The sequence below is a fragment of the Carya illinoinensis genome, chromosome 15, assembly GCF_018687715.1.
Source record: "Carya illinoinensis cultivar Pawnee chromosome 15, C.illinoinensisPawnee_v1, whole genome shotgun sequence".
Taxonomy (NCBI): domain Eukaryota; kingdom Viridiplantae; phylum Streptophyta; class Magnoliopsida; order Fagales; family Juglandaceae; genus Carya; species Carya illinoinensis.
This window is the reverse complement of record NC_056766.1, coordinates 16620751-16634278: the sequence shown is the minus strand read 5'-3', so window position 1 is coordinate 16634278 and position 13528 is coordinate 16620751. Positions and strand designations below refer to the sequence as shown.

Genomic DNA, 13528 nt, shown 5'->3' with positions numbered 1-13528 from the left:
TGACAGTCACCACTGATAGGAGAGGATTTATGGTTTAGAATGACATGTCAAAATTTGTTTTGCGGTGTGTATTAATGCAACAAGGGAAGGTTATAGCATATGCTTCATGCCAACTAAAGTCATATGAACAAAATTATCCCATGCATGATTTGGAACTAGTGATCATCATTTTTGCAACTCTTAGTACTCAACATCAGTTATTGATGGACTAGGAAAGAGTAGGAATTGAGGTTGTCACTAGTGATAAACATGCTTTCGTGGCCAGTTTGGTGGTTCAACCAACTTTGGTAGATAGAATTAAAGCTGCCCAAAAAGAGGATTTGGGGTTAGTGAGACTTGTAAAGGAAGTAGAGAAAGGGAATAAATCCGAGTTCAGTGTGTCAGGGGATGGAGTATTGAGATTTAGAAGTAGATTGTGTGTGCATGATAATGATGAAATAAAAAGGATAATTCTCAAGGAAACATATTGTTCTCTTTACAGTTCACCCAGGGAGTACCAAAATGTATAGGGACTTGAGAGAGTCTTTCTGGTGGAATGGTATGAAAAGAGAAATTTCAAATTTGTAAAACAGTGCCTAACTTGCCTATAGGTGAATGCGGAACATTAGAGACCAGCAGGTTTGTTGAAATCATATCAAATTCTAGAATGGAAGTAGCAGCATATCTCCATTTGTGACAGGATTACCAAGGACATTGAGTGGGCAAGTGATCATGGATCGCTTAACAAAGACTGCTCACTTCATACCCATTAAAGTTTCCTATAAGATGGAAAAACTGGCTGAATTGTATATGCAAGATATAGTGAGATTGCATGGGGTATCGGTATCTATCGTGTTAGATAGATATCCTCGATTCACTTTCAAGTTTTGGCGAAGCTGGCAAGAGGCCATGGGCAATAGGTTAAGCTTCAGTACTACTTTTTACCCCCAGATGAGCGAACAGTCGGAAATGACAATTCAAATCCTAGAAGACATGTTGAGGGCGTGTTGTGACACCCCCAAATTCCACTTGGGATCAAACAGACATTTGAAGTGTTGAGACATACAACACAAGGTTACCTGCCCCCATTCATGATATATAAGATGCAATATTCTTAATATGCATATAGTATTATGCATTATTCATAGCAGATAATGTTTTTATTTAGCAATACTATGCACCAAACTGAAAATATCCCAAAAACATACTTCATACATAATGACATACTACACAATTGAGATCACAATACTAGTCTAGATCAGTTGTTATCAAAAGAATACTGGAGATTCAACTCCATAGGTATATGTAGTAATTTAAGTTAACTACTATACTATTATCGACTTCGCATCGTTGCTTAGTCGATAGTCTCCAGTTGGTTGATTCCCGGCTCTCCTTCAGATCCTGTAACAAGATCTACCATTCATTGGGAATGGTAGTTGGGACTACCATAGTGAAATTTGATTGCAAATCTCAACAAGTTTCAGAAAACATCCACACAGGTTAATGATGCATGCATGGCAGTAAAAACATGATTTCAGAATCACAGTCATAAGCAAGTATATCATAACTTAACATAAAGCATAGCATAATTTCACATCTAAAATAGCATAACATAATATAACTTGACATAAAGCATAACATAACTTCACATATGACATACCATAACTGACGTAACTTAAACTGAAACGTGAATTAAACTTGACTTGCTTGACATGAATTTGATCTGAAACTTAACATGAACTTGATCTAAAACTTGACTTAACATACACTTGATCTGAAACTTGACTTAACATGAACTTGATCTGAAACTTTTTCTTATCTCATGGGGTCATCATGATTGCTTATTCTTATCTCATGGGGTTACCATGATAGTGTATTTTTATCTCATGGGGTTACCATGATTGCTTATTCCTATCTAATGGATTCACCATGATTATTTATTCTTATCTCATGGGGTTACTATGATGGTGTATTCTTATCTTATAGGGTCACTATGATTGCTTTTTCTTATCTCATGGGATTACCATGGTGGTATATTCTTATCTCATAAGATTACCATAATGGTGTATTTTTTTCTCATAGGGTCAGCACGATTGCTTATTCTTATTTCATGGGTTCATTATTATTACTTATTCTTATCTCAAGGGTTCATCATGATGGTGTATTCTTATCTCATAGGGTCACCATGATTGCTTATTCTTATCTCATGGGGTTACCATGATTGTGTATTCTTATCTCATGGATTTACTTTGAAGGTATATTCTTATCTCATAGGGTCATCATGATTGCTTATTTTTATCCCATGGGTTCACCATGATTGCTTATTCTTATCTCATGAGATTACCATGATGGTGTAGTCACAATAAACTAAACAATAACTTAACTACAAGAGGACATACATGGGATAGAAACATTTCATAACTTGACATGGCATGCACAGACAACATTTCATAACATAGCAAACTTGCAATAGTGAACTTTACGTGTGTAATGCCCTAGTCCCGCACGGGATAAGAGAGTTACTTCCCATAACTTAAAACTCACATTTCATCAGGATATTTATGGACTCCAAATTATAAAATCATTAGAAATACTACAAAATCTCTTAATAAAATTGGTCAATCCTCGAAGATCTTCTATGAGTAATCCACTATACTAAATAATCGTCACACCCATGCTCCATAATCCTGATTCTTAGCTGAACTATTCCAAGATCAATTGTGAGTTATCAATAACTCAGTAAGCAAAAGACATATGCTAGTATGTAAACATGAGCATTTATAGAAATCAGAGAATTCAGAACAAAATATTCTCCTTTTCATTCTCAGAGTGTGGAAGCATAAACATGTTCACCAAAAATCAAAGCGAAGATTCAAAAATAATTCCATTCAAAGGTATCCTTTGACATGGCATAAATGATCATCATCATCATCATATCAGAACAAAGACCATGTATAACCCTCATGGTAGGATTGTGCATCTACGGATAACCAAGTAGAACATAAATCACTCTGTCACCAAGGTGTGCACTTAAACAGAGACTACTACTATAACCTGTGGCAGGGCCATATCCACTATTATAAGCTGTGGTTGGGCCGTATCCACTATTATTAGCCATAGTTGGACTGTATCCACTATTATAACCCATGGTAGGGACGTATATACTATTATTACCCATGGTTGGGCCGTATCCACTATTATAACCCATGGTTGGGCCGTATGCCACAATTATCACCCATGGCTAGGCCATAACTGAACAGAGCAAAAACATAATCAAATTCATAATTAGAAAGTCATGTCAAAGGTTTTTCAGAAGTCACATTTTATCAAAACATAGTACTAAACAAAATCATATCATCTTCAGAATCAAAACAGATCTAGAGCATATTCATATAATCATGCACAAATTTTATATTCTCTCTTTTTGCATAGTTCAGAAAACTGCATGTTAAAAATAAGCTCATATCTATACTGGTCATGATAAAAATGCTTTCTCTTTCATCAAAGTTCATGAGTAATGCCGAACAAATATCTGAGGTTGTTTTCACAATTCTTTTCAAAAATCAAAATGCATATTTTCCAAAGTTCATTTCATTTTTTTTTTTTTTTTATGCAAAATCTAGTATAGGAACCCTGCTTACCTGAACTTCTTAGCTTTTCAGGATTTCTCCACAACATCAGTGAACTAGAATCAATCATCACCTATAAAATTGTCACTTACTCATAAATTTCCAATCGAACACATATATCAATGCTTAAACCTGAAATGCGAAGTAATCTATTTTTTTCCTTAAAAATAATCTACAACTCTCATAACCCTAAAATATCGTCACTTCCCAAATTCATCGATGTCCACTTATTATTCACTTGACCTAATTTCCACTTATTTACAAGTTTATTTTAAGCAAAAAAATAAAAACCGAACCTGTTTAAAGAAAATGAAAAGTCGCTGAAATAAAAATATTACTTGACCCAAGATAATTTGGAACCCGAACTCAACCCAAAAACATTTTACTTCAAAATAACTTCACATAACACACTAAGAAAAGAACCAAGTAGAAACAAGCCCACTGAAATAAATCCTTAAAACACCATGTTATAAAACTGAGGGAAAAAAAAATGTCATCTCATAGAAATTCATACTTCAAGAGAAACCTTACGGGAAGGCAACAAAATTGTTTCTATTTGAAAACTACATTTAATATAAACTCACCTAAAGGGTGTTTTAGTAAAAACCATAACATGCAAGGGTTGAAGCTGAACTTTAAAAACAAATTTCTAAAATTACAACCATCCCAGACCCAAACTGTGCGACGGAGACTACAATCACCTAGGGAGCAAACAACTTGTGATAGAGAGGGAGCAGTGATGGTCGTGGCATTCTCGGCAGCTCCTCTGCACAGGTGGTGAAGATGGCACTTTGCCGAGTTCAACTCGAGAAGCCAGCGGGGAGAACTAAAATAGAGGTTGAAAACCTCTTGTAAGTGGTGGCTGAGTGAGTTCGGAAGGATGTTTGGTGGTAGAGGGCCAACTACGGGGCTGCACGATGGTGGTTTCCGTGATAGTTTCTGTGCGTGGAGGGGCTGTTGCACAACTGACTCCATTTGGTTTTCGTGGCTGACTAGGTAGTCACTAGCAAGATGGCTTTCGGTGTGCTATGTGTTGGTGGTTTATAGAGTAGCACTGGGTGGTTTGTGGATGGATATGGCTGGCTTCTATGTGTGGGTGAAGATTGCCGTGAGAGGTTTACAAAGACCAGCTTCTGAACATGGGCATGGCAGATATGGTTGTACATGGAAGAGATAGAGCATATGAAACTAAAGGAATCTAGGATACACGACAACCCTAGTTGAGAGAGATTTCTCCATACATGTGGGTTATACATGTATATATATAGGTGATTGGAAAACCCTAGAGGAAAAAGGGAGGGAGAAGAATTGCACAACATGAATGTATATCTCCTAAGCAAGCTGTTATCGTGTAACGTGATCAATGCCATGTGTGGAGGGAAGTCTAGTAGGGTTCTTATGGTTTGGGCTTTCTCTCTGAAATTCTTAGGCAGGTTTCTTATGTGCGTAATGAGTCTTCTATATATAGATCAATGAAAACTAGTGATGAAGAAAAAGAAACATGTATGAAGAGAGAAACAGACGTGATCGAAGCATGCATGAAGTGGAGCCTATAGGGGCTGTGCGTGAACTTGTGCCATACATGAAAATAAAGAGGTGAAATTAAACAAATAAATGAATGGACTCTTTCATGAATTTTTGACCTCGACTCAAACTAAAAAAAACAACTTGTCCAAAAATCATCTTGGCTGATAAAAGATTTTTAACTTTAAAAAAAAAAAACAAAGCTGAAGGAAATCTTAGTTTACCAAAAGAGAGATTTTTGACCCGTAGTCTATTTGAAAAAAAATTAAAAAATATATATTTGAAAACTCAAATGGGCTTTCCGCACATATAAATCCAAAAAAATTCTTTAAAACAACTTGGCACTTGACCTGGGTATTACAACGTGACATGACTTACATGTAACAAATGACATATTTAACATGACATGCTTGTACTTCAATAATTTCTATCATATCTTTCAAATCTAAAATAGATTTGCAAAGAATCCAAAATCAACATAAATTCCTCTAAGATAATTAACTGAACATATCAATCCATCAATTCCTAAATACAATAATCCAAATAAAATAAATAAACTTTTCCACATGTCTTTAACATAATGAACTGAAATAATACTTAAGTCTCCATAATAATCTAAACATACTAAAATCAAATTACTTAATAATTAAATCTTCCGATAGCCCTAGGACTCCAACATACTCAACCGCCACTCTTAATTATTTATACCTCACACTCTATTATTGTCCTTAGTTGTATCATCAAAGTCATCTAAAAAATGTTATGGAGATAAGGGGGTGAGTTATTAACAACTCAGTAAGCAAAAAAATTATACTAATATGTAAGCATGAGCATTTACAGAGTTCAGAATGTATAACAAAACTTTTACTTTCAAAATGCAAAAAACAAAACATATTCCAAAATATCAGAGCGAAGTTTTAAGAAAAGTTTTCTTATTCCAAAAATCGTTTGGCATATCGTAAACTGAAACATCATCTTCATATTTCGTTGGAGCATCATATTGAGATAGATACCATGTTTAACCCTCGTGATAAGGTTATAAACCACCATTATAACTGTGGCTGGGCCATATACCATGTTTCATTCATGTGGTAGGGTTATAAACTATCATTATACTCATGGTTGGGCTGTATTTCATGTTTCACCTCCGTGGTAAGGTTGTGCCACATTATGCCCCTGGTGAGGCCATATCCTATGTTTCACCCCCGTGGTAGGATTGTGCCACATTGTACCCGTGGGGATGCCGTATGCCACTATTATATTCATGGTAAGGCCGGATGCCACTATTATACCCATGGCAAGGCCGGATGCCACTATTATATCCATGGTGGGGCCTTGTGCTACTATTATATCCATGGCGGGGCCTTAACAGAAAGAAAATAGATATATTATCTTAAACATATCATATTCAGATGCAAAATCAGAAACTCATGCCAAAGTTTTTTAGCTTAGACATCATATCAGAATAGAATACTGAGTAGCTTCATATCCTTTCATATATTCAACAGAGCAAAATCAAAGTATCTTCATTTTAACCACAACAAAACTTTAAGAATCTCATTTTTGCTCTTTTTACAAAGTTTAGAAACAATATACAAAATAAGCTCATATCTGCACCATTCATGACAAAAGTATTTTCTCTTTCATAAAGATCACTTACCTAACTTCTGTGTAATATCTACGCCTTGGGTCTAAACTCTAATAACAGTATCACCACCTAGCCAAAACATAAACCAAAATTTTAAATAAACCAACCCAAAAAGCTACTAATTATTTGATAACAACCCAAATCAGCCCCTATTAACTCAAAATCCATCATAAAAAATAAAAATAAACTCGAATAGTCCCCTAAAAACCCAAATATATTCGTAATATTCCACCTCACAACATGACAACAACCTATAAAAATTGACTCAAACAACCATCAAATACTCCCAGCCCGCAACACACAAAAAATACAACATCTTCTATTGATTTCATCATTACAACATAACCCATAGAAAATTTCCAACAACTTCCATCATTCTTATTTCTCACTTAACAACACCCAACAATCACATCAAACTCCAATAAAGCAACATATATAGCGTATAACTACAATCCTCACAACCCACATTAATTCACAAACCATCCACCTTTTATCACAAAATCGCAATTATGTTAAGGACGTGTCCCACTTCCCCTCTGCAACCATTTACCTGTGTTACCTGCATGATGTCAAGAGGCTCCGGTGAGATCTGCCTGGGAAAACTTCAATGCTTAAGTCAGTAAAGTGTAACAAAATGATTCAGAATTCAAAAGAAAGTTCGATCCCTTACTATCAAGGATTACCTGGTATATATAGGTTCAAACGTGATGCTTATCTTGTTCAGAATTTATCAGTGTGGATCATCACTCGGTAACCAAAATGATCACGTATCTACATGAAATCTCTATCTTTCCTTGAAAGATGGCATGGTGTGTGTGTAACTTTGCTGAGCTTTGGACTCACTAATTCCCTTCAGTCAGCAAAGGGCCTCTTCTAGTGGGCTTCTTTCATATTGGGCTTTTAAGATGGAATGGGTCCTTGGCTAAAATAGGCCCTCCACGCAACACAATATATATATATAAAATCAACATCTTCCGAAGATACATATATACAAAAGAATACGCACTTAAAAATTAATTACTTGAATTTTGGAAAAAAAAATGAACATCAAGGAATTAAAAAAAAAATCAGAAATTTGGATTTATTGAGCGAGAAGTCCGCCTTACCAGTATTTACACAAGGTGTGCTCACAGTGGTAGGACTCAAAAGGAAAGAAGAGCACAAACTGAAATTGGTTAAAGTCTCAAGTTACGAAGAGAGATAGGGCATGTGAGTGAAAATAAAATAGAGGTTGTGTGAAAACAGAGGGGGAAAGTGAATATCTGTGTACGAGAGTGGGAGTGAAGATGAGAACAAAGAGTAGAAGATTGAGGGGAAAGAGCTCACCTGTGCGAAGAGAAAAAATGCTAGAGACAGCATTACACGGCTTCAGTCCAATGGAGATAAAAGGAAACGTTCTAGGGTTTGATTTAACACGAACCCAAAATTAAAATTAAAATTCATATTGAATATAGAAACAATAGAAAGAGAAGAAGAGAGTGATACGATGAGAGAAGTGACTCACCAATGAAGATCAACCGACGGCGATGAGAGTGCAAGGTTCGTGAAAAACACAGTAGTAACGAGAGATGAACCAAAAACAAATTTCGGGGAAGAAGGAGAGCCTAAGTATCTTGGTATGATGAGGGGAAACACTTTATGTGAGAGAAAAAAAAAAGTACAGAAACCATATGGGAGTTAGAATTTGAGGAGAGAAAAATGGTGTAGGATGATGGAGGGAAGATGGGCTTTGGACGTGGGGGGTGATAGAGGATAACAGAAAAAGAAAAAAAAAAAGAAGCTGTAGAGGAAAGAGTCAACTTACCAAAACAACACCATGTAGAGTCTTCATGGGTCTGGCCTATGGTGCAGCTTGGACTTGGCCCGACTTGGATATTACAATACAGGTCTATCATCTTGGAGTTTGGGTAGAAAACTTTGCAGGATCTCTTAAGTATTGAAAAAATTTTGAATCTCCATGCATGTACATGTCGTTATACTACAAAAAAAAAAGGGTATTTGCGGCTAGTTTTATTTCCGGCCGTATAATTATGGTCGTAAAAACCACGGTTTTTAATTTCGGGCAAATCTTTATGTCAATTTGGAAATTAGCCTGAAAAGTTAACTATTTATAGTGATTTTTGTGCATCGAAAATATTATGGATGCAAATAATGCCGCTGCGATAATAATATTTCATCCTAATAACATTTTTGTCGTTCCATATATTTGTTACGACAACTATTTTCACTTATAATTTATATGTTTGGGGTTGGCAACTATATATAATATGGTCAATATATATATGTATAACAACTATATATAATATGGTCAATATATATATATATGTTATACCCAAGCAGACCCACTTATTGAAGAACATAATCCAAGTCAGTCCAATCCTTATCTTGTGTGAGTTGTCACTCGTCAATGCATAGTTGTGATATAAAGGTTCTTTACTACTTTATCTGAACTAAATATAAAGTGATGGTCTTTCCTAATCTCATTTTGTTTATGGTGGTTAATGTAAATCCAAAACCTCATGATCTATTTTATGTTCTTATTTGTCACAAGATTGAACCAAGATATCAAGAAATACAGAGCAAAAACATTTCAGAAGCTATCAAAGATTAAATCAAAGTTAAACCCATGTAGAAATAATTCCACTTGTAAATTTATATTCCATTGTGATATGTTGGATGGTATTGTGTAAAACTTAAAACAATGGTAATAGTGAATTTCAAATATGTACTTTGAGGTTATATGGATGATGTTGGCAAGCAAATATAAATTTCTCCAAATCTAGTATTTTTTAATTTATTAATAAGCAAGTATCTATCATAAAGGAAATAAATATCAGGAAAAAAAACAACGTATGACGAAAGCAAACATGTTGAGATGTCAAGCATTTCCGACGAAAATAATCCGCCAGAATAAAAATTTGGCCAATTCCAAAAAACCGGCACCTATTTCCGGCTAAGAAAATGTAGACACAAACAACTATTTCCAGTGAAAGATAATAGCCACAAATAGTTTGGCGATGGATCATGGATCTTGACAAAACTTTTTGCGACATAATTTTATGACATTTGAGGCTATTATTGTTGCCTCAAATATTGTGTATTTTTGGCAACTTTCAAAGTAATCGGAAAATTTTTTATTTGCTCTTTAATAGCAGCTATTCTTTGGCAACTAAAAATAACCGGAAATAAGTAATAGCGGCTATTACTTATGGAATTACATATAATAAAACATATGGAATTCGTGGATGAATGCGACGCACAATTTTCAGCACTGTATTGTGTATATAAAAACAATTTTCTTGAGATAAAATCGAGTGCCAGACTGCGAAAAACTTAATTTATTCATTGTCGTGTATTGACTAACAGAATGGCGGCCATCGAGCATAGATCAGGTGCATGGTTTGCCATACCAGGTTCCAATATTAATGTTCAATCATGTAGGCATATTGTAATTGCCAATCTATTACAATAATTACGTACCAATTTTACGTGCATGGTGCAAAGCGGCAGTAATAATTAATTTATTGGAAAACTAAATTAAGCAAAGTTGTGGAAATCTTGATCATGAAACCACAGTTCTGAGACCCATACTGCATGCATGCGTGCATGAATTCTATTTGATGGTCTTCGATGCATAAAGCTTGGAAGGTAGGCGGGGTGCGATGAGAATCTCGAGGGGAGTGGCTTTCATGTTTGTCAGTCCAAAGCTCTCAGTCATATCAACCTGTGCATTCGAGGGAGTTGAGATCTCAAACATGTGCAAAATACGAGCCAGTGTCAAATGTACCACTTGAAGAGCTAAAGTTGCTCCGGGGCACACTCTTCGACCACTTCCGAATGGGATCAATTCAAAATTTCTACCCCTGACATCAAAATCCTTGTACGTTGATAAAAATCTTTCCGGCTTAAACTCCAAAGGGTCTGACCATATTAGTGGATCCGTTTGAATTTTCCAAATGTTGGTAATGAGTCGGGTGCCTTTAGGGACATGGTATCCGCCTATGGTGCAGTCCCCACTGAATTCTCTCGGCGATCCTAATGGAGCTGCTGGATATAAACGTAATGTCTCTTTGACAATGGCTCGGAGATAGACCAATTTACTGATATCTGAGTCCTCAACAAGTCTTTCCTTTCCCACCTGGATGTCAAGCTCATCTTGGGCCTTTTTAAGCACATGCCGGTTGTTTAGCAAGAGCGATATTGCCCAAGTTAGGGTAACGGTGTTGGTGTCACCGGCCCCTGCGATCAGATTCTACAAGGTGCAATTTTGTTGAAAATTCATAACTCATTACCTTGAAGGTGGAATTGCAACAACTCAATCATTCTTCTTAAAAATAATCATAGCTGAACAAACGATCTTTGTTTTATTTTTCTATTTTATTATAATAATTTCTTGCGCACACAAAACAGAAATCAAGAGATTGTTATATACATCGGGTTCTTATGCAGGATTAACCCATGCAAGTTCAAACCTTGTGAAGCAAAAATTGAGGAAAATAAAATACAGCAATCATTTTTCTGCAAACTTGAGGGATATATATTTTTCCCTTACATTCAAGCCCAATAAACCTTATTAGCAATTAGATTCTTATTTTAATTCCTTATTTTTTTTTATTGAAATAAACCCTTAAATAGGAGAAAAAGTTTTGTAACTAAGGTTTTAGTAAGGGACTGAGCTATGATCATTTTGATTGTTTGGTGTTGGAGATACTATCCTATCAATAATTTGATTTGATATTATCTTGATTTGGTTTTCATAATGTTGAAAAGATTTAACTTATCGTATCTCAATGTAATTTAGCTATAAATATGGATCTATACATTGTAACGATCAAAAAAGAAAAAGTATATATAGGTATCGAATTCTCTCTCGCCGGCCTCCTTCTCTTTTCTCCATCTCAATCCTTTTCTATTTTTTTATATTCTATCATTTGGATAATGGGCTGTGGGATTTTCAGTCTTAGAAGTGAATTGTTAGTCTAATGACGAATTGTTAATTTGAGTCATCAAAAGCTTTGAAAACTATGGTTGGGAAATTGAGTTTTTGGGTAACATGATATTAATCAATTGGCACAAATATTGCAGAATATATAGAAGAGAAAAGCGAATGCCTACCGAACATGTGGCTTTGTTGATTGTATCCGCATCATTGCCTGCAAGCTGGTCTGAACCATCGAGGATAGAAAGCATTAAGTCCATTAAATCTTGCTCCCCTTTAACCTCACCTAAAGCCCTCTTACGCTTATGATCTTCCAGCCATTCTCCAATCATACAGTCCAATTCTTTGGCAGTTCTCTTCATGGCCTTCTCATGTCCACCCAAATCCAACCAACCAAGGCAAGGAACGGTATCCGACACCACGAACAACCCAAGCAAACGAAAAAACTCCCTAAATGCTTTTTGAAAACTACGTGCCTTTTCTTTGTTATGATCCCCTATACTAGTAGAAAAGTCGTAGCGCTTTCCAGCAACTATCCTAACAATCAAGTTAAGATTCATGTCCCCAATCCACTGCTTCAGTTCCACCATAACCTGGCCTGAGTTGTCCCTTTGCTTGGTCCAAAGTTTGTATAGCTGTTCCAAGGAGGTCTCAACTTCGGAGACTCGAACGTGAGAAAGAAGTTCAAGCCGACGATTAGAGAGTAGCTCTACGGTGACTATTTTACGCAATTCACGCCAATAGGAACCATAGGTTGCGAGGCCGAACATGGCATAGTTATAGCCCAAGTGCTTTGAAGCAACAAGTTTGGGTCGAGAGGAAACAGCGACATCGTTGGTTGTGAAGCACTCCTTAGCCACCTCCCAATTGCTCAACACCAAGGCTCGGTGCAACCCTATCTGGATAGTGAAAGCCGGACCGTATTTGTCCGCCATGGCTCCCAAAGTTTTGTGGGGAAGTTGGCTTCCTCCCAATAGAGGCAGGTGACCCACTATAGGCCATGCACCCGTTGGACTTGGTGGGGTTTTGAGCAAGCCATCTTTAGACCTCCTTAAAAGATGAAAGAACAACAGAGCTATGGCAAGTGCTCCAACTGCAACAGAATTTAGGCAAGGGGAAAGAAGGGAAAGAAGATCCATTATTGGCGACAATATTTTGCAAGAGGCAGCTTGGAGGATATCTTTTGGTGAACTTATAATGCTTTTATTACCATATGTTCCAACTGTACGTTCACGAGATTTTTTGGGGGTGATATAATGTAAAGTCAAATTATCATAATTTAATACATAAGTTCTTCTTTAACAACCATAGATTTCAGAACTTGCTGACGCTAACAAGTGATCTACCAAGTGTCAGCAGATCACTAAAAACAAATTTGTATTAGTTTTTGTGTTTTATTTTGAAGTTTAGAAAAATTATAATGATAAAATGGAAAAGTTGAGGATTTGAAATTGAAACTATTTGTGTTTGAGTCATGTTTGGGGAATGAATATTAGTGAAATTTTGAGATCATTTGAGATGTTTTGTGTTTCCAAACAAGCCCTAAGTGATATTGAGGAATTAAATTACAAGAAACTCAAGAGAATTTCAAATTTCATCTTTGCGTACAAACGTCCTACTTTACTTAAAAATGACAATAGTTATCCCTTTCGTGATACCTTATTTTTTCATTTTACATGATTTATCTGCTCATATGCATGTTGATCAATTTGTCTTTGTGTGGCAATCTTTTGAACGAAGCTATTGTAGATGGGATTAATCAACATGGAACTAGAGCTTTCATGTTTTTTTTTTTTTTTTTTTTTTTTT

General features: G+C 35.8%; 1 protein-coding gene across 1 annotated transcript; it reads right to left on the bottom strand.

Moving 5' to 3' along the window:
- Positions 1-10168: 10168 nt before the first annotated feature.
- On the bottom strand, positions 10169-12919 carry LOC122295738 (cytochrome P450 CYP82D47-like). The gene is made up of 2 exons (XM_043104844.1): positions 11896-12919; positions 10169-11032 (listed from the first exon to the last, which is right to left on the bottom strand). Exons 1-2 carry the CDS (start codon positions 12856-12858, stop codon positions 10394-10396), a joined length of 1602 nt encoding a protein of 533 aa, XP_042960778.1. The 5' UTR covers positions 12859-12919; the 3' UTR covers positions 10169-10393.
- Between the last annotated feature and the right edge of the window lie 609 nt (positions 12920-13528).